Source organism: Lithobates pipiens, unplaced genomic scaffold, assembly GCF_037356315.1.
Source record: "Lithobates pipiens isolate NorthernLeopardFrog02 unplaced genomic scaffold, aLitPip1_a1.2 Scaffold_13, whole genome shotgun sequence".
NCBI classification, from domain to species: Eukaryota; Metazoa; Chordata; class Amphibia; order Anura; family Ranidae; genus Lithobates; species Lithobates pipiens.
The window spans coordinates 10,789,912-10,814,505 of NW_027507718.1; the positions used below are offsets into that span (position 1 = coordinate 10,789,912).

The 24,594-nt window shown below is 44.1% G+C and overlaps 1 protein-coding gene across 3 annotated transcripts in view; it reads left to right on the forward strand.

Annotated features, from left to right (window-relative positions):
- Positions 1–24,594, forward strand: part of TUT7 (terminal uridylyl transferase 7) — a 125,803-nt gene that overhangs the window by 87,049 nt on the left and 14,160 nt on the right. For all 3 annotated transcript variants that reach the window (XM_077474830.1, XM_077474828.1, XM_077474829.1), the window contains exons 21-25: positions 12,182–12,259; positions 18,812–18,989; positions 20,866–20,913; positions 21,407–21,498; positions 22,260–22,375. In XM_077474830.1, coding sequence (XP_077330956.1) covers positions 12,182–12,259; positions 18,812–18,989; positions 20,866–20,913; positions 21,407–21,498; positions 22,260–22,375 — 512 coding nt within the window. The remainder of the gene's footprint in view (positions 1–12,181; positions 12,260–18,811; positions 18,990–20,865; positions 20,914–21,406; positions 21,499–22,259; positions 22,376–24,594) is intronic.

Consider the following 24,594-nt stretch of genomic DNA (forward strand, 5'->3'; position numbering starts at 1 on the left):
CCTCTGCTCAGCACTATGACCAGAGGTGGTGGTACAAATGCCACAAATCCAAGGGCACAAAGTGGTCGCCCTAAGGACCCTCCTTCTGCAACACCATCCCCCAGGAAAGGTCTAGGGAGGCTGGTCAGATTTAGTCATCAGGGGCTGCAATTGCTTCTGACACTTCAGCCCCTGTCTACATAACTGAGCGGGTTTTCTCCTCAGCTATGAGTGGATTGGAGGAAAGATTAGTGGCTTTAAGTGCATCTTCAGAGTGGAAGAAAACTCATTAGGTCCCCTTCTACCACCCAGGATCCTCAAACAGTGGGAGGGGGGAAGATGAATCCCCCTCAGGGGACCATAGAGAGACTGACGCCTCTTCCGAGGAATCAAGTGGGGAAAGATCTTCAGCTTCACATGCTGAGAAGTTGCTGGTGCATTCTCTTACTGAAATTGTCCAATCCACATTTTAAGCTACCCTTATCGGAGTCTGTTGAAGAGCCCACTTGCTGTTTGGGTTCACTAAAGCCTCCCCAAGCTTTGCGTGCCTTTCCTGCCCATTCATTACCAGAAACACTTATGTATTCTGAGTGGGATCACCCAAATTAGCATTTTTTTCCCTCCTAAAAAGTTTTCAACACTTTATCCTATGGAGGAAAAATGTACTAAGATAAGTTTGACTTGTCCGGTTAGCAATGCACACATGCTTAAGGATCCAACTGATAAAAAAATTGGAATTCCTGTTAAAAAAAAAACACTTTCTCCTTGGCAGGTTCCGTGGCTTAACCTGCAGTGGGGGCAATTGGGGTATGTCAATCCTTTCGAGACCATTTGAAACAGGTGCTCAAGGTTTTCCCTCAACAGCAGGCCCAGGAGTTAAAGGGGTTGTAAAGCTTTGTTTTTTATTTTCTAAATGGGTTCCTTTAAGCTAGTGCATTGTTGGTTCACTTACCTTTTCCTTCGATTTCCCTTCTAAATGTTTTTTTATTTTTTTTCTTTGTCTGATATTTTCACTTCATGTTTCTCCTCAGTAAACTTCACACCATCATCCGATTGGTGTTTAGTCAGCCAGAACAGCTTACTGAACAACTTGCTGAACAACTTGCTGAGGGTGGAACAGGAAGTGAGAAATTCAGACAAAAAAAAGAAAAAAAAAAGTTTGGAAGGGAAATCGAAGGAAAACCAACAATGCACTAGCTTAAAGGAACCTATTTAGAAAATAAAAAACGAACCTTTACAACCCCTTTAACCGAGCTGCCAGCGGTTTGTGTTTTGCAATTGACGCAATCAGATTCTATTCAAACCTCTCGCCTTTTGCTATGGTTAGTACATATGCTTAGAATCTTATGGTTGAAAAGTTGCTCAGCCGAAGCACCATGCAAAAAGCTCCTGGCTGGTTTTCCTTTCCGCGGTGAAAAGCTGTTTGGGGAAGATTTGGACACATCCAAAAATATCAAGTGGGAAAAGTATCCTTTTGCCAGTTAAGAAAAAGAATAAACGTCCCTCATTTAAACTGGCTCTTTCTCCAGTGCCAGGGGCATCAGCCTCCAGGCAGTCACTATGGCCTCCACCGTCAGGTTAAAGAGGTAAACCTCAGGGTCAAGCCCAGGGACAAAGAAATCCTGGGGAAGGAAACCCACAAGAATGCTAAAGCCTCTTTATGAAGGGGGGCCCCCGCTCGCTCGAGTGGGGGAAGACTTCTGCAGTTCTCAAGGGTCTGGCAGGAAGAATTTCAAGACAGATGAGTGGTCTCCACATTAGCTCTAGTTTACAAATGAGAGTTCCCATTTCCTCAGGTCAAATGTCTCCAAAGATCCAGAGAAAAAAGTCTTTCTAGCGTTAGACCGTCTTTTGTCGCAAAAAGTGATCATGGTGGTCCCCATGGAAGAGCAGGGGTTAGGGTTTGATTCAAACCTTTTCACTGCACCAAAACCAAATGGGGATGTCTGACCCATTCTACATCTCAAAAATATAGACTGGTTCCTGAAAATTCGCTCTTTTCGCATGGAGTCAATCCAATCCGTAGTCTCCATCCTACAAGAAGGAGAACTTCTGGCATCAGTCAACTTGAAGGGTGCATACCTGTTTTCTCTGCTCACCAGAAGTAGCTGCGTTTCGAAGTAGAAAAACGTCACTTTCAGTTTTTAGCCTTGCCTTTCGGTCTAGTTACTGCACCTCGGGTGTTTACAAAACTTCTGACCCTTCCTCTGGTCAGATTAAGGACTCGAGGTATAACAATAATAGCAAACCTAGATGACCTGCTCTTGATAGACCGGTCGGTAGCCCGCTTGGACCAAAGCATGGTCACCGCAGTCAACTACCCAGAAGAGACATCTTCTTTAAAGCCAGATTAGAGTACTTGGGTCGGGTTATAGATACAGCCTAGAAGAGGGTGTTTTTACCCCAGGGCAAAGATCAACGCAAAGAAGGAGCTGGTTCAGGTGGCCAGGGCAAAGAAGGGTCCTTCTATTCGCCTTTTTCATGAGGTTGTTGGGGAAAATTGTGGCTTCATTCGACACAGTTCCCTATGCTCAGTTTCAATCAAGACTGCTGCAAAACAGTATCCAATCAGCCTCGAACAAGAAGGTCCAAGCACTAGATTTTCCAATGCCTTTGTCGCCAAAAGTGCGCCAGAGCCTCAGTTGGTGGAGGCTATCCGAGAATCTGCAGGAGGGGAAATCCTCCTTATCAGTTACCTGGAAGGTGGTAACAGATGCCAGGCTTTCAGGTTGTGGAGCAGTCTGTCCAGGGGAAATGGTCCAGAACCGAGAGGACCTTGCCCATCAGCATTCTGGAGATTCGGGTAGCGCATCTAGCCCTAAGGGCCTGGAGATTCAGGTTGCGGAATTCTGTTGTCAGGATTCAATCTGACAATGCCACAGCAGTGGCTTATATCAATCGCCAGGAGGGCACCAGTAGTCAGGCAGCCCAGGGAGAGGTAAACCATAACCTGGGCAGAAAAGCATGTGTTGTGCATATCGGCAATCTTCATTCCAGGGGTAGAGAACTGGCAGGCATACTACTTAATTCGCCAGCAGTTGTTTCTGGGAGAATGGTCCCTTCACCCTGACATCTTCATGGCTATATGCCAAAGATGGGTGATCCCGGCCGTAGATCTGTTTGCGTCCAGGTTCAACAGTCGACAACTTTGTGTCAAGAACAAGGCATCCACTCACATGCGGAACAGATGTGTTGTGTGAATCCAGGGGTTGGCATCCTAGAAAGTATGTCATAGGTAGAATTCTTGCCTTTCTGCAAATGGGGCTAGAGATGAAACTGGCTTTGAGAACTATTAGGGGCCAGGTCTTGCCCTTATCACTGTTTCAATGTCCGATTGCTTCGCATTTTTTGTCCGAAGCTTTATACAGGGTATAACGCGGCTTAAGCCACCGGTTAGAGCACCCCTGAACCCTTGGGACTTTAGTTCTGTTGGCATTACAGAAACAACCTTTTTGAGCCGATATGGCATATTCCTTTGGTCCTTTTTGACAAGGAAGCTAGGTTTTTCTAGTAGTCATTTCTTATGCAAGAAGAGTATCAGTTTGCGGCTCTTTCTTGCAAAGAGCCATATTTAATCATTCACAAAGATAGAGTAGTATTGCGTCCTCAGCCTAGTTTTCTGCCAAAGGTGGTTTCAGGTTTTCACCTAAACCAGGATATTTTATTTTAACCTTCATTTTCTCAAATTGCCTTTCAGGACAACCCCGGAGAGAGTGTAGCTCCACCTTGTCATTAGGAAACACATGCCCACTTTAAAAACACCTCCTCTTCCTCCATGGCTTCAGTTATTGTGTTTCCTCCATGGAGGAAGCATGTGCCTGAACCAGGGGAGAGCTACACTCTCTGTAGGGGAGTAAGGCTTACCTAAAGTACTGGTTGGTTGTTTCTTTTTGACCCCCAGCAGCATCTCCAGTGGGAGAGGACTCCTGGAGCTCCTGGTCTCGCCATCTCACGGGAGTAAGGACCCTCGGAGTGCCGGCGTCGGGTGCCCAGTGTCCGCTGGATTAGCGCAGGGAGGGCTCTGTCGCTGGCGGAGGTCGCTGCAGGTCAGCGGCGTGGCTCCGTTTTCGGCGTCGGGTCACGGGCGGCGACAGCGTCGTTTACGGTGACGCGCAGGCGCTCTGAGGGGGCGTGGCGCCGTGGTTCAAGCACCTGGAACGCAGGGATCATGGGGCGGGTCAGGTGACCGCGTGCTTCCGCTTCCGGCCGGCCCTGATGACGCGGCGGCCGGGAAAATTTTAAAAAATTACGGAGCTGTTTGTTTACAGCTGCCTTACTCAGCGATGGAGGAATGTAAGCCAGCTATGGCGGAGACAGGCGCCCCTAGCACCGGTCCAGCTCAGGTACGTAAGGTGCAGTGGCACCCTCTGCTTCACTGTTGGGCTATGTCTTTGTCTGTTCCCCCCTCTTGGGGGCCTGTCGCTGCAGGTCAGAGGTGACTTCGCTCTGACCCTTTGCAGCCTAGTTCTGGGGTCTCACTAGTGGTCTGTTTGGTGGTGGGTCTCTGCACTGGCTTGGTGTTAAGCAACTGGTTGTTGAGAGCTTTTAGTGAGTTAAGCCTGCATGTCGTTTCAGGAAAAATAATTGGAAAAGCTAGACCAGGTCAGAGAAAATGTCCTTCTTGCAAGACCCCCCTCAGAGATTCGTGGCAGAAGGCAATGTGCAGAAATTGTATCAGAGAATTGGTGGAAGAGGAAACATCCATATAAGGATTTGTTTTCTTCGGTTAAAGAGCTGACAAACTCCTTGAGTTCAGTCAGGTCCATGCTGATACAAAACCCTCCTGCACAGACCGAGCCTCAGAACTTGCCGCCCAGCCCCAGGGCATCGTCGTCCAGACAGGTGGAGACCGAGGATTCTGGAGACTAAGGGGGTAGTACTCTCATCTCCTTCAGGGATTCTGAGGAGGAGGAAGAGGAAGAAGATAGCAGGGGCTATAAGTACAAGCTATCACTAGAGGAAGTAGATGACATTCTTAACGCAATCTACACTACTCTAGAAATTCAAGAAGAAAAAGTACAGCTGTCAATTCATGACAAAATGTACCAGGGGTTGGACAAAACAAAACAGTTTTTCCAGTCCATAGAGTCCTCTCAGATTCGGTGAGAAAGGAGTGGCAGGGGCTTTTTCTGGGTCCTTTCTTCTCTAAAGCTCTCAAGAGAAGGTTTCCCTTCGAAGATAAAGACTCAGAGGTTTGGAACAAAAAACCCAGAGTCGATGCAGCTTTCTCGCGGGTATCCAGACGAACGGATCTAGCCTCTGAGGATATGGGGATCCTTAAAGACCCAATGGACAAAAAAGCTGACTCCATCCTTAAAAAGGCTTGGGATGCTGCGTCAGTCAGTCTAAAGCCAGCTATGGCAGCTACGGTAGTGGCCAGGAACCTGGAATGTTGGGTAGAGAAGCTGAAGAGCCATATTGAAGCAGGGACACCCCGCAAGGATCTTAGTCCTTTCCACTGATCCTGAATGCAGTCAAATATATGGCGGATGCATCAGCAGAATCGGTTAAACTGGCCGCCAGGTCTTCGGCTCTTGTAAATTGAGCCAGGAGAGCAGTTTGGCTGAAAACATGGTCTGGGGACACGGCCTCTAAGGTCAAACTGTGTGGTCTGCCCTTCTCGGGTGACTTGCTCTTTGGACCCGATTTAGAGTCTGCTGGATAGGACAGCCGATAAAAAGAAGGCTTTTCCAGCTAAGAAAAAGCAGGTTGCCAAAAAGAATTTTCGTGCTTTTCAGCAGTCCCATAAAAAAGACCAGGATCGCAAGAGCAGATGGGGTTCGCAGAAGGGCAAAGGCAAGGGTGGAGTCCTCTTTAGATCTCCCCCAGAGCAGTCCCCCAAGAGCAAGTGACAATCTCTCCCCAGTGGGGGGGGGGGACTGTCAGCTTTTCACGAACAATGGGACAGGCTGTCTCCAAATCTGTTCGTGAAGAGCATTGTCGATCAGGGGTACAGGTTGGAATTTTCAGAACCACCCCTGAGCAGGTTTTATGTGACAACATTGCCAAGGGATCAGGAGAAGGCCTCTGCAATGAAGCTTTTATTACAGGAGCTGATACAGCAAGGGGTTCTAATTCAAGTCCCAGTAAACCAGCAGGGCAGGGGTTTTTACTCGCATATTTTTCTGGTGAAAAAACCCTCAGGGAAGTACCGTTAAATCCTGAATCTGAAAGTTCTGAACAGGTTCATTCGGTAAAAACCTTTCCGGATGGATACAATTTTTTCCATCACAAAGTTGTTGACCCCAGAATGCTTCATGGCATCCCTGGATCTAAGGGATGCCTACCTTCATATACCCATTCATCAGGCATCGCAGCAGTTTCTGCGCCTGGCATTGAAGGTGGGGAGTTTGGTATGGCACCTCCAATTCAGGGCTCTGCCATTCGGACTCTCGTCCTCTCCCAGGGTCTTTACAAAGATTATGGCAGAGGCTTTGGAGCCCCTGAAGTTTAAGGGGATTCCAGTCGTCCCTTATCTGGGCGACCTTTTGTTTTTTGTGGACTCCAGGGAGCAGGTCCTAGTCAATCTCCAGAGGGCCTAGTCTCACCTCGAGGGCCTGGGGTGGCTTCTAAATCTAGAGAAGTCGAACCTGACCCCCTCACAGGAAATGAAATTTCTGGGGTATACGTTAAACTCGATTCTCCAGAAAGTTTTCCTGCCGCTGGAAAAACAGAAAAAGTTGCAGCTAGCTGTACAGCGGATACAGAGCAACCAGGCAGTCTGTCAGGACGGCTATGGCAGTTCTGGGCCTGCTTACGGCAGCAATCCCGGCTGTTCAGTGGGCCAGGTTCCATTCCAGACCCCTTCAGAGGGAGGTTCTGTCAAGCTGGTCCTATCAGGATCCTTTGGAAAAGCAGTTAAAAATTTCGTCAAGGACGAAAAGGGCTCTTTGGTGGTGGAGAGAGCAGGCAAACCTCTCAAGGGGCCTGGTGTGGACCTTTCCTGTGGACAAGCGTCTTACCACAGACGCAAGTGCCTGGAGCTGGGGGGCCCACCTGGATGGTCAGACATCTCAGGGGGTCTGGTCCAAGCAGGAAGCTCAAAGATCATCCAACTGGAGGGAGTTGAAGGCGATCTTTCTGCGTTTGGTGGCCTTTCAGCAGAATTTGAGAGGTCACCATGTCCAGGTGTTGTCAGACAACACAACAGCGGTTACCTCCATTATGAAGCAAGGGGGAACCAGGAGCTTGATGGAGTTGGCCAATCTGTTAGCCTGGGCAGAGCAGAACACAGCCTCACTATCGGCAGTGCATCTGAAGGGCTCAATTTGTTTGCGGACCTCCTAAGCAGGCGCAAATTGCTAGAGGCAGAATGGAGCCTGAATCAGGAGGTGTTCCTGATGATCTCCGAGGCTTGGGGGGAGTTCCACAGGTAGACCTTTTTGCCAGCCAGCAGAACTCAAAGGTGGACAGATTATTTTCTCTTCACCGAGGAGATGCAGCAATAGGGTTGGATGCATTTGCTCACCCCTGGCACTACCAGCTGTGCTACGCCTTTCCCCCCTTTCCTCCAATTCCACTAGTGCTGAGGAAATTCAGGGAAGAAGGGACAGACTTAATACTAATCACTCCTTTTTGGCCAAAAAAGGCCTTGGTTCGCGGGTCTTCGAAACCTAGCCTCGAAGCCCCCATGGAGGTTACCACTCAGAACAGATTTGTTATCCCAGGGGACAGTTAATCATCCAGAGGTGGAACTTCTACAGCTAACCGCCTGGTTTCTGAGGAGGACCTCTTAAAAGCCAAAGGTCTTTCAGATAAAGTAGTAAAGACCCTGCTGTCTAGCAGGAAGGCAGTTACACAGGCAATTTACATGAAAGTCTGGAAGAAGTTCAACTCCTGGTGTAGTTCTAGAGAGCTCAAGGTCAAGAGCATGGTGTCCGTCTTGGAGTTTCTCCATGAAGGAATGGAGAAGGGTCTCGCAGCCAGTACCCTGAAGACTCAGGTGGCTGCCTTATCAGTTTTCTTTGAAAATACTTTATCTAAAGAAACTTTAATTTCTAGATTTTTTTTTTAGGGCTCTTGCTCGAAGTAGACCAGTAGCCCTTAAAGACTTTCCCAGTTGGGATTTGTCTACAGTTTTACAGGGTCTCTCGGGAGCACTGTTTGAACCCTTACAAGAAGCTTCTTTACAGAAGGTGGTTTTAAAAACAATCTTTTTGGTGGCCATCACCTCGGCCAGGAGAGTCAGCGAGCTCCAAGCTCTAGCTATTACAGAACCTTTCCTTAGAGTTTATCAGGACAGGGTGGTACTGAGGACAGATCCAGCATTCCTACCGAAAGTATCCTCAGCTTTTCATCGATCACAGGAAATAGTGTTACCTACATTCTCTGCAACCCCAGCAAATGCAGGAGAGGAAGTTTTTCACACATTGGATGTGAGAAGGTGTCTATTGCAGTTTCTGAAAATGACTAAAGATTTTAGAAAATCAAACGCCCTTTTTGTGATATTTTCTGGATCACGCAAGGGGGAGAAAGCTTCTAAGAGTACGCTGGGTAGGTGGCTTAAAGAGGAAGTAAACCCTTCCAAACAACTTGGACCTACAGGTAAGCCTAGATTAAGGCTTACCTGTAGGTCCAAGCAATATCTCCTAAACCTATATGGTTTAGGAGATATTTGCCCGAAAATGGGCACCGCTGTCTACGGCGCATGCGCCGTAGACAGCGGCGCGCAGGCGCACTAAATGCGGCAAATCCATGAATGGATTTGCCAAATTTGTCGACTCCCGTGCGCATGCGCGGGAGTGACGTCATCGCGGCTTCGCCGAGTGGCAGCGGCGGAGCTGCGAGACGCGACTCCCGTGCGCATGCGCGGGAGTGACGTCATCGCGGCTTCGCCGCTGTGATTCGTCGGAGCTGCGAGACGCCACCAGCAACATGGATGCGGCGGACTACAGGGATCAGCGGCGACTTCGCTGGCTCCTGTGTCAGGTAAGTGACACATAATGAGCTACTATGCGATGCATAGTAGTCCATTATGCTTTACCTTTGCAGGGAAAAAAAGAGGAAGTAAACCCATCAGGGTTTACTTCCTCTTTAAGCTGGCTATAACAGAAGCCTATAAAGCAAAAGGAGAAATGCCTCCCTCAGGTATTGCTGCTCATTCTACTAGATCCACGGCAGTTTCCTGGGCTGAAAGGGCCGGTGCAACGCCTGAACAAATCTGCAAGGCTGCCACTTGGTCCAGTTATTCGACATTTCTCCAGCACTACTGGTTAGATCTACTGTCTGCGACAGATCAGGCCTTTAGCAGGAAGGTACTGCAGGCAGTAGTCCCGCCCTAGGGTAAGTTTCTCGGTTATCCTCTCCGGGGTTGTCCTGAAAGGCGATTTGAGAAAGACTAAGTTAGACTTACCGGTGACGGTATTTCTAAGAGCCTTTCAGGACAACCGTTACTTCCCTCCCTAGATTATGCTTAGTAAATGTATTAAGTTCTACCATGGTGTTGTGCTTTCTGTGCTTTGTTTTCCAGTGTCGGAAGGCCACAATAACTGAAGCCATGGAGGAAGAGGAGGTGTTTTTAAAGTGGGCATGTGTTTCCTAATGACAAGGCTACACTCTCTCCGGGGTTGTCCTGAAAGGCTCTTAGAAATATCGTCACCGGTAAGTCTAACTTAGTCTTTTTTTTTTTTTTTTTCCAGAACCCTGTTCTAAGGTAGGAAAGTCACTACATAATTTGGACGCAGTTAAAATCCTATTTTTGAAGGCGACTGCTCAGATTCGAAAAACAGATTTTTTTTTTTTTTTGTTTGTGTTGCCTGAAGGTCCTAGGAAAGGACAGACTGCGCCAAAATCCACTATTGCCAAATGGATTCGGCAAGTAATTATTCAAGCTTATGATTTGAAGTGGAAGGTTCTACCTTTTCAAATCAAAGCGCACTCAACCAGGGCTGTTAGTGCTTCATGGGCAGTGTATCACCAAGCCTCCGTGGCTCAAATCTGCAAGGCCGCAACTTGGTCTTCAGTCCATACATTCACCAGATTCTATTAGGTGGATGTAGGAAGGCATAAGGATATTGCCTTTGGGCGCAGTGTACTGCAGGCGGCAGTATAGGTCTGATTGCACCCTACTTTTGTTTTGCCCCCTCCCCTCAGATGACATTATTCTGGGACATCCCATACAGTAATTACTGTGGCTTTGTTGTCCCGTGATGTGCGATAAAGAAAATAGGATTTTTATAATGGCTTACCTGTAAAATCCTTTTCTTGGAGTACATCACGGGACACAGAGGCCCCTCCCCTCTTTCTGGTTACGCGTATATTGCTTTGCTACAAAACTGAGGAACTCCCGTTAAGGGGAGGAGTTATATGGGGAATTGAACTTCCTGTCTTGGGTGTGCCAATGTCCATCACCTGAAGGTGCCATATAACTCATACATTAATTTCTGTGGCTCTGTGTCCCGTGATGTACTCCAAGAAAAGGATTTTACAGGTAAGCTGTTATAAAATATTTTCACCCCTTTTTTATTTTTTTTTTTTTTTTCTTTTTTTTTTTTTTGTTTAGTGCAAAAAATAAATACCGCAAAGGTGATCAAATACCACCAAATGGCTCTATTTGTGGGAAAGAGACATACATTTTATTTGGGTACAACGTTACACGACCACACAATTGTCAGTTGAAGTACCGTAGTGCTGTATCGCAAAAAGTGACCTGGTCCCTAAGGGGATTAAAACTTCAGGGGCTGAAGTGGTTAATCACCACTGGGTTTAATTTTTGCTACATAAAGGAAAAAAACAGAAAATTTTGAAAACTTTTATTAAATTATTTTTCCTTTGTTCTAAAACGTTGCATATGTAATCTGCTAAATTTTTTGGCGAGTAAGAAAAGTATGTTATTTAGTTTGAAAGTTAAGCGTCCCCAAACTATGGTGTGTGTGTGTGTGTGTATGTATGTATATATGTGTGTGCCAGGGCAGTATACCACCAGTATAAATCACATGGGCATATAGTATACGTTAGCCGTTAACCTCTCATAAACTATATACTATATTGACAGCGCTAAATATCCAATAAATTTCAAAAATAAATGTACATAAAAAGATGACAGTCCGTGATTATCAAGGAATCCACCAAAAAAGTTTTCTTGAAAGTCCCAAAAACATGAGTATGAGCTTTCCACTAAAGTGTTCACAAGATGATGTAAAAGAGAAGAAAGTCCATCTCCAAGTCAAACACCAGTGCACAGAAACTGTTTGCACTATGGAATATGTTTTTTTATCGTTTCCTACATGTGAATTCGTTTTGAGTGGAGTACTGAATATTTGAAAAGGTATTGCTGTAAGGAGATCAAGGAACCTCTACTATTGATGCTAACAACCGTTTGGCTTTGGGTATAATGAGAAGCATCTCCATAAAGAATCCGGGGAACCAATCATAATAATTGGTGATGATGTGCCTGTTAACCCTTTAAGTTCTGGTGAGTTTGTTACCATAAGGGGTGTCACCGATTGTGAAGTTTCTGTGCACTGGTGTTTCTGACTTGGAGATGGACTTTCTTCTCTTTTACATCATCTTGTGAACACTTTAGTGGAAAGCTCATACTCATGTTTTTGGGACTTTCAAGAAAACTTTTTTGGTGGATTCCTTGATAATCACGGACTGTCATCTTTTTATGTACATTTATTTTTGAAATTTATTGGATATTTAGCGCTGGCAATATAGTATATATTTTATGAGAGGTTAACGGATAACGTATACTATATGCCCATGTGATTTATTTTATTTTATGATAGCAGCTTGCAATTAGTTTTTGCTTAACTTTCTTTTGAGTGCTGGGATCAGTGAGGAATATTTTATATATTTTTTCAGTGATATTAGTATTTGATACCACCAGTATAACCTTTCCAAGTAATGTGTGTCACAATTATTATATATTTTATTGAAATAGTTTTACAAGGTAAGGGTTCACATACAGTATACTTTAATATATGCCCAGCCCTAGACTGCTCCTGCAGTCTTCTGGGACTTGTTCCAAGAGGAAAGGGATGGGCAGTACAAGCTGACCTAGTTCTCTCCTGGATGAGCATTGTGGGAGTGGGTACCTGTTCAAAATGGGTACCTGCTCCCAGAAAAACAAAAAACGAATTTTACTTAGAAAGAGGAGGGAGGAAGATAAGTGGAACTTTCACTTTTTCAAGTGAAGGTCTGTTTTTATTTGACATTTTGTGTAAAGGCTAATGGTGTGGCTTTTTATTCTGTATTCTAGATTTACCTAGATTCCCATAAGCCTGAAATGCTTGTTGATGGCTGGAATGTCTACTTCTTTGACAAATTGGATGAGTTGGTAAGAGTTGAAGTCGGTAAACTGTTCTCTAATCTATATAAAAAATCAAATCTATATTAAAAATTAGTGTTAACTGGTTTTGGAAACTAACAAAATGTTAAAACTTGCTTGTTTTGTGATATTGTACACTTCCCCCCCCCCCCCCCCCCAAGAGATTTTAGTGTTGTTTTACATAGCCATGCACTTATTGCTTGTAAATATGTGCCAGTTCTTAAATTTTTGTGGTTTACAAAGTGTAGTAATTTTTTCAGCAAACAAATTAGGAGGTAATGAGCAGAAATTGGAGAGTGGGTGCAGAGGAGAAACTGAATGGAGAACAAAGCTTATGCAGAGAAGAAAAGGACAGCAAAAACCTGGGAGGAGGGGAGTGGACTCTGGGCACAGAGTGAAATTGGGAATGGCGACTGAAGAGCAAGTGGAGATTAAGATTAGAGTAAGTGAATGCAGATGAGAGAGTAGTTCATGGCTTCAGAGAGGGAGGAAAAGAGATCAGGAAAGTGAGAAGTAGGTACTTCCCCCAGTAAGTGTGCACTTCCCCCAAGCTGGAGGATGCCTCGGATTCATTGCTTGCAGGTCTTGGATGGCCTTCCAAAGAAAATAGGAGTGGCCAAATCAGGAATAGTGCGTCACTGAGGAGACCTTGTACATCACGGGACACACAGCCATAGTAGTTACTATGTGGGTTATAGGCCACCTTCAGCTGATGGACACTGGCATGCCCTGAATTAAAATGTGTACTTCCCTATATAACCCCTCCCACTGGTAGGAGTACCTCAGTTTTTTTTCGTCAGTGTCTAAGGTGTTTGTCACGAATAAAGATGTGCTGTGGTGAGCTCCACTGAAGTAATCCTTGCTGGGGCTAGCCGTGCAGCCGGATCCATTCAAAGTGTCTCTTTGGCCGGATTAAATGGTACCCGGGCCTCGTATCCGAAGAAACAAGGTTTTGCCTGTAACGCTTCTCTTTTTAGAGAGTTGGACCCTGGGATCCAGTACTTTTTGGTATTAAGGCCATAAAGTTTTACTGGCGGAGGTGCTATTACAGGTCCAGGATTGTGGACTTCCTTGAGGATCCCCAGCTCCTGAAGGTTTAACGGAACCCACTGTGAAGGATGAAGATTGGGTCTGTTGGTTTACTGCAGAAAACCCTGCAGCGGGATAGGTAAGGAGTTTTTCTAAAATCTTCAAAATTTTCTTATGAATGTCTCCTCTAATTAGTAAATGTTGTCATGCCTATGTGTCGCCACTGGGGGTGGTATAGAGCACTTGCGTCTCATGTTTCTCAGAGAGCCCACGATGTGTCCAGAAAACAGCAGTTTTCTCTTCGGCCAGCAGCAGATGCTCCCCTGTGCTGTTTTTTTTTTTTTTTTTTTTTTTTTTTTTTTCCTTCAGGGAAAGGGCACTTACATTTTTTTTTAAAAAGCGCAAATGGCATGCCGCTCTGCGGCTTCCAGTCCCTCCCCCCCCCCCCATTTCTCTCTGTTGATCCCATAGGATCGGAGCTTGCACTGGAAAAGCTTTCTTTTGAAAGGAGAGGGGCAGGGTCCTCCAACGCCCAGTGCCGGGAATGTGTTTTAGGCACCATTTTTGCTGTTTCAACCTGAGGGACACGAGCGAAGGTATATATGAGATTTGGTGACACAGGCATTCCTTTGACACATTTTGCTACTGCATCAGGCTAAGCATTAATAGCAGCAGCAGAGCTGGACTATTGCTCAAGCAATACATGCATTCCTTCTGGTAGTACCTCTGCTTTGTGCATTCGCTATGGTCAGAAGGGAGGTTAAAATCGCCTCAAAGCGCTCCAGAAAGACTATAGTCACTAGGGAGCCTAGACCCATCTCAAAAAAAGAGGGCATCCTCCCCTGAGAGTAATATGGCGGGTCAGAATGAGCCACCAGGAGGGGCAAGGGTTGCAGCTGCTTTTAGCATTATAGCCCCTGTGTTTATATGTATAGGAGGTTTTTTTTTTTATCTCCAACCATTCTAAGTTTGGAGCAAAAAAAATAAATTGATGCTTTAATCGCATCCCAGAGCGGGACTAAGCATAACAGGTCCCTGTCCATTGCTCAGGACTCTCATGCTGAGGAACAAGGGGCAAGAGATGACCAATTCTCTCAAGGGACCAGGAAGAGGCTGATGGAAGTGATCACTACGGACGCCAGTCTGAATCCCCATCACTCCACCCCAGCCGGACAGACTGGCGTCCCTAGTGATCACCGTCCAGTTCAGAGGAAGAAACGATTTTCCGGACTGAAGCCCCGGGGACCTCAACCACCAGATCAGAGAATCCTTGACTGTTTGGCTCACCTGGATCTGCCGATCAAGGGACAACAGAGAATTGTCCCATTTTGTCAATATCTCCTTCTGCAGGACTCTGGTGTGAAACTGGGCATAAGGTACTGCCTCGAAGGAGGCCACCATGAGTCCCCACACTCGCATGCAAAAGCGGAGTGACGACCACTTGTGGTCCAACAGGAGATTGACTGCAGACCTGAGAGTCAGAAATTTGTCTGAGGGGAGAAAAACCCTCGCTTCCCTGGAGTCCAACACAAAAACATCAAACCTGCAGCAAAAAAATGGACCGAGAGGGCTCGCAGGGTCCCTAGGTCATTCTCCTTACTAGGCAAAATAAAAACTGAAGCTGCTATGAGCAGTGAGGAAGGTTGATAGCACAGGCTGTGCCCCCCTGGGGTGGGATTAAAAGTTCTGTGTATTGTGTAACAATTTTGCCTAGTTCTCCTAATGTGGCAGGCTATACAACCCATTTAGTTACAGAGAGGAGCTGTGTCGGTCGGTGAATTGCAGAGAAAAGGATTTTACGGTGAGTACAAAAATACCATTTTTCCTCCAAAAAAGATTTTAACTTTAGCCTATGGAGGAAAAGTTCTATAACAAATAAAGAATTCCAGCAGTTGACGCTGCTATATCCTCTGTATCTGACTTGTCCAATAGACAATGCTCATATGCTAAAGGAATCCACAGATAAGAAGTTGGAATTCCTTTTTAAAAGCTATATTTCACTCGCAGGTTCAGCCTGGGCTGGCAGCGATCAGAGTATCTCAGTCCTTAAAAGACCAGTTTATGGAGGTACTCCGGATTATTTCTGATCAGCAGGCCCAAGATTTGGCTGGGCTTTCAGAAGGGTTGTGTTTTTACAGTAGATGCTATGAAAGATTCTATTCTCCAGGCCTCACAGCTCATTCTAGGGCTGGTACATGTGCATAGAATCCTATGGTTGCAAAGTTAGTCAGCAAAAGCTCTTGGACAGTTTCCCATTTTTATGGTGAACGGTTATTTGGAGACAATCTGGATAGGTATATCCAAAGAATTTCTAATGGGAAAAGTTCCCTTTTTTACTGGTTAAAAAGATCCAGGGGCATCAGCCTCCAGGCAGTCATGACGGCCTCCACCGTCAGGTTCAAGAGGTAAACCTCAGTGTTAGTCCCAGGGCCAAAAGAGGACCTGGGGGAGGAAACTCACAAAATACTAAAGCCTCTTTATGAAGGGGCACCCCGCTCGCTCGAGTGGGAGGAAGGCTTCTACAGTTTTCAAGGGTCTGGCAGGAACAATGTCAAGACGTATGGGAGGTTTCCTCAATTTCTGTAGGTTACAAACTAGTTTCCGAGGGTTCCCGTCTCCTCGTTTTCTTAGATAAAACCGTTCCCAGAGATCTAGGGAAAAAAAATGTCTAGCTTTGGATCAACTCTTGTCTCAGAGTGATATTGGTAGTCCCCCTGGAAGAGCAAGGATTGGGTTTTTATTCAAACCTTTTCACGATTCCAAAACCTAACTGGGTGTCAGACCCATTTTAGATCTCAAAGATCTCAATGTTTTTTTTGAATACCGTTCTTTTGGCATGGAGTCAATCCGATCAGTAGTCTCCATCCCACAAGGGGGAATCAATTGTCATCAAGGATGCTTTTCTCCATGAGACGATTTTCCCCGCTCACCAGAAATGTCTACGCTTCAAGGGAGAAAATCTTTATTTCCAGTTTGTAGCTCTGCCTTCGGTCTAGCTACTGCACCTCAAGTGTTTAAAAAGGTCCTGGCTCCTCCTTTAACCATGTTAGGGGGTCAAGGTATAATGATACTAGCCTACTTAGACGATCTACTCTTGATGGATCAATCAGTAGCCCAATTAAAACCAAAGTGTGGTCACCACAGTCAGCTATCTGGAATACCTAGGTTGGATTTTCAACCTAGAAAAATCCTCCTTAAAACCATCAAGGGGATTGCAGTACTTGGGGCAGATCATAGATACAGCTCCAAAGAGGTTGTTTTTCCCCCAGGGTAGGATCAGTTCCATAAGGGAACTGATTCAGTTGATCAAAACAGACTCACTCCTTTTTGACTTTGCATGAAATTGTTGGGAAAGATGGTGGCTTCTTTCGATGCTATTATGCGCAGTTTTATTCAAGACTGCTGCAAAACCATATCCTGTCAACTTGCAACAAGAAGATCCAAGCTCTGGACTTCTCAATGTGTTTATCCCCCAAAGTGCGTCAGAGCCTCAATTAGTGGTTGATATCCAAGAATCTCCAAAAAGGAAAATACTTTCTACTAGTTACTTGGAAGGTGGTAACAGGACAGATGCCAGCCTTCTGGGCTGGGGAACAGGCCTGGAAGAGGCATCTGCCCAAGTAAAATGGTCCAAATTAGAAATGACCTTGTCCATCAATATTCTGGAGATTCGGGCAGCATGCCTAGCCCTGAAGGCCTGGATGCTCAGATTACAGAATTGTCCCATCAAAATCCAATGCCACTGCTGTGAATCTTATCCTAACTTGGGCCGGATGTGGATCTGTTTGCGTCCAATCTGTTTGCCCCCAGGTTTAACAAAAAGATCAACAACTTTGTGTCAAGGACAAAGGATCCGCTGGCATGCGGAACAGATGCCTTGGTTTTCCTGTGGGATCAGTTTTCACTGATTTATGCATTCCCTCCTGTTCTGTTGCTTCCGCAACTTCACAGGATCGAGCAGGAGGGGAAGGCGGTGATTCTTGTGGCCCAGGAGATCTTGGTATGCAGAGATCATAAAGATGTCAGTAGGGGACCCATGGACCCTACCACCCCGACAAGACCTTATCTCGCAAGGTCCGTTATTCCATTCTACCTTACAAGCGATACATTTAATGGTTTGGCTATTGAGACCCACATTCTGAGGGAGCGTGGGCTGTTGTGTTCAGTAGCATCTACTTTGGTTAATGGCCTCCAGAGTCCTATATTGGAGTCTGGAAGGCATATGTCTCTTGGTGTGAATCCAGGGGGTGGCACCCCAAGAAATGTCATAGGTAGGATCCTTAAATTTCTACATATGGGATTAGAAATGAAGCTGGCCTTAAGTACTATCAAAGGCCTGGTGTCAGCCATATTGGTTTTTTTTTTGTTTTTGTTTTTTTTACAACGACCACTTGCTTTGCACTTTCTGGTTCGTAGCTTTATTCAGGGGGTAATGCAGATTAATCCTCCGGTTAGGTCACCCCTGAACCCTTGGGACTTGAATTTAGTCCTGTCAGCGTTACAGAAACAGTCCTTTGAGCCAATACGACATATTCCCTTGGTCCTTTTGACAAGGAAATTCATTTTTCTTGTTGCCATATCTCCTGCAAGAAGGGTATAAGAGTTGGCTGCTCTTTCTTGTAAAGAGCCATATTTGATCCTTCACAAGGATAAGATGGTATTACGTCCTCATCCGAATCTACCGAAGGTAGTGTCAGGTTTTCATTTAAACCAGGTTATTCTGCCTTCATTTTTTCCAGAACCTTCTTCTGCGGAAGAAAGGACACTACATTCCCCTGATGTGGTGAGAGCGGTCAAGGTCTACTTGAACGCGACTGCTGAGATATCGTAAAACAGATGTTTGTTTGTGTTGCCAGAAGGTCCTAAGAGGACAGGTAGCATCAAAATCTACTATTCATAAATGGATTAGTCAAGTGATTGTTAAAGCATTTGGGTTAAAGAGGAAAATTCCACCTTTTCATATTAAAGCACTCTCCACCAGGGCTGTCAGTACTTCCTGGGCAGTGCATCATCAAGCCTCCATGGCTCAAATCTGCAAGGCCGCAACTTGGTCTTCAGTCCATACATTTACCAAATTCTATCAAGTAGATGTAAAAGATCATGAGGATATCGCCTTTGGGCGCAGTGTACTGCAGGCAGCAGTAGAAGTCCTCTAGTCTCTTGGTGCTCTACTTTTATTGTCTTCCTCCCTTCAGATGGCATTGCTATGGGACACACATAGTAACTACTATGGCTCTGTGTCCCGTGATGTACTTCAAAGAAAAGGATTACAGGTAAGCTGTTTAAAAAAAAAATATCCTATTTTCTGGCTGCTACAGTTCTGGCCATTTACTGCTGAGAGAGAAGATTTTCAGATTTTACAAAGTGCCACACCATCTTAAGTGGACTTGTTACACCCTTTGTGTTAGCTAGTGTTGTCCTCTATAAACTGGAGGGGGTTGCTATGAACAACTAACCTTCTACCCATTCTACAGATTGATTTATTTTTAAATGGTGTGTTTAATCTTTTTTTTTTTTTTTTTTCTTCTTAAGCCAAAGTACTGGCCAGATTATGGAAAAAATAAGGAGTCTCCTGGTGAACTATGGCTGGGGCTTCTTCGTTTTTATACTGAAGATTTTGATTTTAAAGAACATGTCATTTCTATTAGAAGAAAAAGCTTGCTAACCACTTTTAAAAAGCAGTGGACTTCCAAATACATAGTCATTGAAGGTAAAAACTCCAATTTTATACTTGCATAGGGTTTTTAGCTTGACAAACTCATATGTGCTTTCTACCCTTTTTTTCTATTTTTATAAAGGCTGGAGGACTTCGGTTTCATGCACATAATAGACCTGAGACACTTCACTGTGGCTCCCTTGACTTTACTGGCAAGTTGGGGTGCAATGGATCGCCACTGATCTGTGATCTGAATGGGTCACCCTGTTCGGATCGGCACACGCTCCGATCCGCGGAGTGCTTTTCTGCCTTAGTAAAGGCTGCGGCTTCGGCCTAGCTCCGGAGCGGCGGCCATCTTGATGCAATCATTGGTCGTTTACAATATGATCGCTCCGTCAAATGTATTGAGGGATGACTGTGACTGCAATTGTCAGAGCAGCGCTGTGGGCACTACAGATCCAACCCACAGCGCTGCTGCCATCCAATCTCTCCCCTCCACTGTACAGGTCAGTACACAGAGGGGAGAGAGGAACCCCTCTGTGTACCGATCTGCACAGTGGAGGGGAGTGATCAGATGGCAGCGCTGTGGGCTGGATCTGTAACAATTGCAGTCGCAGCCATCCCTCAATACTCTGCCAATACCCAGCCATGCTTGGCCAATATTACAGTGGCGGAGATGACGTGGATATTACAGTGGGGACTATATGGTGGTGGAGTTTCCACAGGTTTTTGCAAATTCAGTTATTTGCTGATGCGTGACTCTGATCCGAGGAACGTTCTGATCCGTGAGTTTTTTGATCCTTTGCATCCCTACTGGCAAGTGAAGATGCAAAGGAACACTGCAACTGCAGCTGACAGTTGTAATAAAACGCTGTAGCAAGAGTGTGAGCCCTCCCTTATAAAAGGGTGAATGTTATAGAGGTAGAGCCGAATGCTCCACAAGACAACCCAAGCAAGGAGTCAAGGGCCTGGAAGGTGTTCTTAAAGCCTGGCTATAAACTACAGACTCCTGTTGCACACCATTGGGATAGTGCTGTAGGTTTAAAGCTAGGCACCTGTTTGTCACTTCACAAGGGAAAGATGCATTGGTAGGCAGTTAGTTTTGGATTGGGCCATGTCGGTACAGACAGTGGAAATGGGAGGCCATTAGTTCCTGTTGTAGTTCTTATCCATATCAGTTTAAGGGATGGGGTAGCCAACCTCCCACTTTTGGCTGGGACTCCATTCTACCTAAAAGGGTTAGTTCTTCTTTACCAAAAAGGTGCCTGTAGATAAAAATAAAACTGTACATCTTTACTTAAAGTTGGCTACTGCCCTTGCTATATGCGTAGGCCATTTACATACCTCCTGAAGCCAAGCTGAAAAACTTCCAGATATGACGTGTTGCTAAGACGCACACTTACTGCTTACCCTCACCATCAAAAAGGCAAGCTCTGAAGCACCCGCACATGCATGGTCTACAAACTCTTCATCACAATGTCTGAGCTGATGGCTACAGAGACAGGAGCGAGCACATACAAGGGGGTTTGGATCAGCTGGGAATGTCCTAACAAGGCAAGACAGCTTGAAGCCTTCCCTGACAGTTTTGTGGCCAGACTTCTAGTGGTATGTGGATGGTCTACACTTATAATAAGGGCATTATTTTATTGTTGGTCAAAGCTGCATAGTTTGTTTTTATCTGCAGGCACCCTTACCTGCATAGTCAGTTTTTTAGTAAGGGTGAACTTTTCATCAGTCTCCGGTCAAAGGGTAAACAAGTTCACTAATGCCATTTTAAACTAGAAAGTGTTAACTTTAAAATGTCAAGAAATACATTTTAAAATGATTTCCCTCCTATCCAAAATGGGTTTTGGGTGGTGTTCCACTTTAAATGTAGTGAAAAAGGCCCTTGTGCAACCATACTAACTTTGTTTTTCTGTTTTGAATATAGATCCTTTTGACCTAAATCACAATCTGGGTGCTGGATTGTCGCGAAAGAGTAGGTGTCTGTAAAATATGCATAGTATATATATTTTTTCATTAGAAAATGTATATTAACAACTGTGATGAACTTTTATTAAAAAGGATATCTAGGATTTATAGTTTGAAACAATCTGTGACCGTCCTAGCCCTTTCTCATCAGAGTTTAAAGGAATACTGCAAGTAGCATTAGGGATACTAACCTTGACCATGATGGGTTGGTGCATCCTTTAGCAACTTTATCACATGGTTGGAATCTTGTATTTCCAATGAAGTCAAAATTCCATGCTTATAACTTTTATTAACGTTGATACTCATTTCCATCACGGACAGTGCTACACGCTACATTTGTTAATCCTATTGGTTTGTGTCTCTTCTTTTTATAGCACTGAAAACAGCTGTTGGTATACTGTACATCTATTGACTTTGTGGAATTGTAATGCTCAAAAATGTCAATGGTTTTTGGATTTGACAAAGTATTTTTATTTTTTTTTCTCTATTCCTTTTTGCAGTGACTAATTTTATAATGAAAGGTTTTATCAATGGAAGGCGTGTATTTGGCACCCCAATGAAAATTTTTCCAAAAGAATATCGCTCTACAATGGTAAATATATTTGACTTGGTGACCATGTTGGTATAGTATTTGACGTTTTAGTACTGGGTGAACTCCTAGCAAAGGCAAAAGGTGTTTTTTTTTTTTGCCGATGCATATGAGGCTTGCGCGGTGTTGTCTACCCCCATAATTTGGCTTGTTACCATGGTAGCTTGAAGAGGTTAGGTTGTTGGATTACAGTCAGGATATAATTCTGAAGAAATGTTATCTAAGCTTTCTTACTTTGAAAGCGTGCCCTGTGTTTTGGAGCCAGCCACTCGCTATTCCTCCTGATGTGGGCTTTTAAAACTGAAGAGTGAAGGAGAGAATGTAAAACCATACTTTCATATGCTTTTCTTTTGCAGCATATTGTTTGCAACAAAATGACAGATACCTTTAGACCCCTTTTAGCTCTAGAAATGGCACCTGTAAAGCGCCTCAAAACTGCCTCCCATTCATTTTAGTGTTACTTTTCACACTGGGGCTGTGCGCTTGTGGGACTTTGGCAAAAGTCCCGCAAGCAGCATCTTTGGGGAGGTTTGGGACAACTGTATTTAGCGCTCCAAAAATGCCCTTACCATTGAAATGAACGGGCAGCGCCTCAACTTAGGTGCTTTTCACCCTTTTACCTTTTGAAGTGAGCAACGCTAATGTGGCCGCAGCCCCAATGTGAAGGGGGTCTTATAGTCTGTTATTTACCATGCTTGTCCCTCAGGATAGCACACGAACATTTGTTTTGAACAATGTTTTGTTTTTGTTTTTTTCTTCCATAGGAGTATTTCTTTGATCCAGATGTACTGACTGAAGGTGAACTTGCTCCCAATGACAGATGTTGTAGAATCTGTGGCAAAATTGGACACTTTATGAAAGACTGCCCTATGAGAAGAAAGTAAGTCGCCTTGTTGCACAGTGCTTGCATAGTGGGGGATTAAATGTGTATTTTGAATTCGTTGCATACTAAAATTAATTGTAAACGAAAGGTACTAATGCGCTCCACCTAACTACTACTAAATATCTAAAAAATGTGGAAGCAGCCAGCAAAAAAATAGTGATCTCTACACCAAAAAAATATATAAGTAAAATGAATATATGCGGCGCTACCTAAAAATAATAATATACTAAAGTGCAATAACTACAATAAATTGCAGACTAAAAGTGCAAAGGTGAATCCACCTCACTATAGTGATATGATGTGCAATGATAGAACATTAAATATGTTACATCTAATATAGAATAAAATTGATAATCATATACGTGCATAAATAATCAAAAATCATAAGTGAAATACATTCCAAAGTACAAAATATATAAAAAAAAGGGAACATGCTGAATAAGCAATAATGTGCAGGATGCAATAATAAATGGTGATCATCAAATAAAGTCCATGCAAATAATTGGTGACCATACAGCAAAGTCCATGCAACAAATATAAAGTGGCTTCTAATGCGTGACTGTCCACTGCAAACTTCAGTGCCAAACTTGTGCACCACCAGTTTCCCCCAGCCTCTCACCTCAAATATATAGCATAAAAGCGCTGTATATACCCAGATGCTACTCCGTCCTTATCCGTCCAGCCTCAATTATACCACTGTACGTATACGGTTACCACTTCCCCAATTTCTCCAAGTACATCCAGTTACAATTGGTGGTACATAGGGAATGGAAGAAAGACAAGGGGGGGCTCTCATGTGTAGTATCAAATCAGAACTTTAATAAATAAATATCCTCACTTACATATAAGCAGATAGCAGCGAATTCGTAGCAAACACGAACTTCCGGTCTCGGCCGCGACCGGAAGTGATAAGTGTAACACCTAGCTCCTTCCCTGACGCGTTGCGTCACAACCTCGTGACTTTATCAAAGGGTAAAGGGAGATAGGTGTCCTCGGAGCTTATATGCGGTCAGCGCGGTCGTCATAGCAACCACAGACGGCGGCGCCTCCGCATACATATACAGAACCTCTTCGTAATAGCATTCAATAATTGAAATATATGCCTACATAAATATAAAACTACAAACATTTTGCTAATCCAAGAAATAATCTAGCAAAATAATACATATGAATTCTGATAAAAATACACCGTAGTATATAACATAAAGAGCGACATCTAGTGGTTATACCTCAAAATTGCTCTTCCAGTAATAAAAACATGTTATATGTGTAAAATATCCTAAAATTGTAAAAAAATGTGTATAAAAATGTGTTAACAAATCTAAATATCATCTTCTTACAAGTATCGCATAAAAATAAAAGCCAAAATATAAAAATTCATGTCTCCCCAGACTATTATTACCGCTAATTGTTAGATGAATGACAACTCAATACATCAATAGGTGTAGATATATAAAAAATGTGATAAAATAATATACACCATAAATTGACAATATTTTAGAACTATACAGTACTGATAGGAATATATATTGATTAAAATTGTATTTTTAGAAAAAATAAGGTGCGAACTTTCTCTAATTAAATACTTAAAAAATCTCTTATATAAATATATATTAAAAATTAGAGATGAAACAGTTGAGATCGAATTCTACGTTATGACCTAAAGGTGTCAAAGTACGGAGTTCATGTATCCACCGGGATTCAGCCTGACTAATTTTGATCACCTTATTGTCACCTCTCCAATGTGGTTTGTGCTTTTGAATACCTATGTTATATGCCTATTCTATGTAGGCATATATTTCAATTATTGAATGCTATTACGAAGAGGTTCTGTATATGTATGCGGAGGCGCTGCCGTCTGTGGTTGCTATGACGACGGCGCTGACCGCATATAAGCTCCGAGGACACCTATCTCCCTTTACCCTTTGATAAAGTCACAAGGTTGTGACGCAACGCGTCAGGGAAGGAGCTAGGTGTTACACTTATCACTTCCGGTCGAGACCGGAAGTTCGTGTTTTCTACGAATTCGCTGCCATCTGCTTATATGTAAGTGAGGATATTTATAAAAGTTGTGTTTTGATACTACACATGAGAGCCCCCCCTTGTCTTTCTTCCATTCCCTATGTACCACCAATTGTAACTGGATGTACTTGGAGAAATTGGGGAAGTGGTAACCGTATACGTACAGCGGTATATAATTGAGGCTGGACGGATAA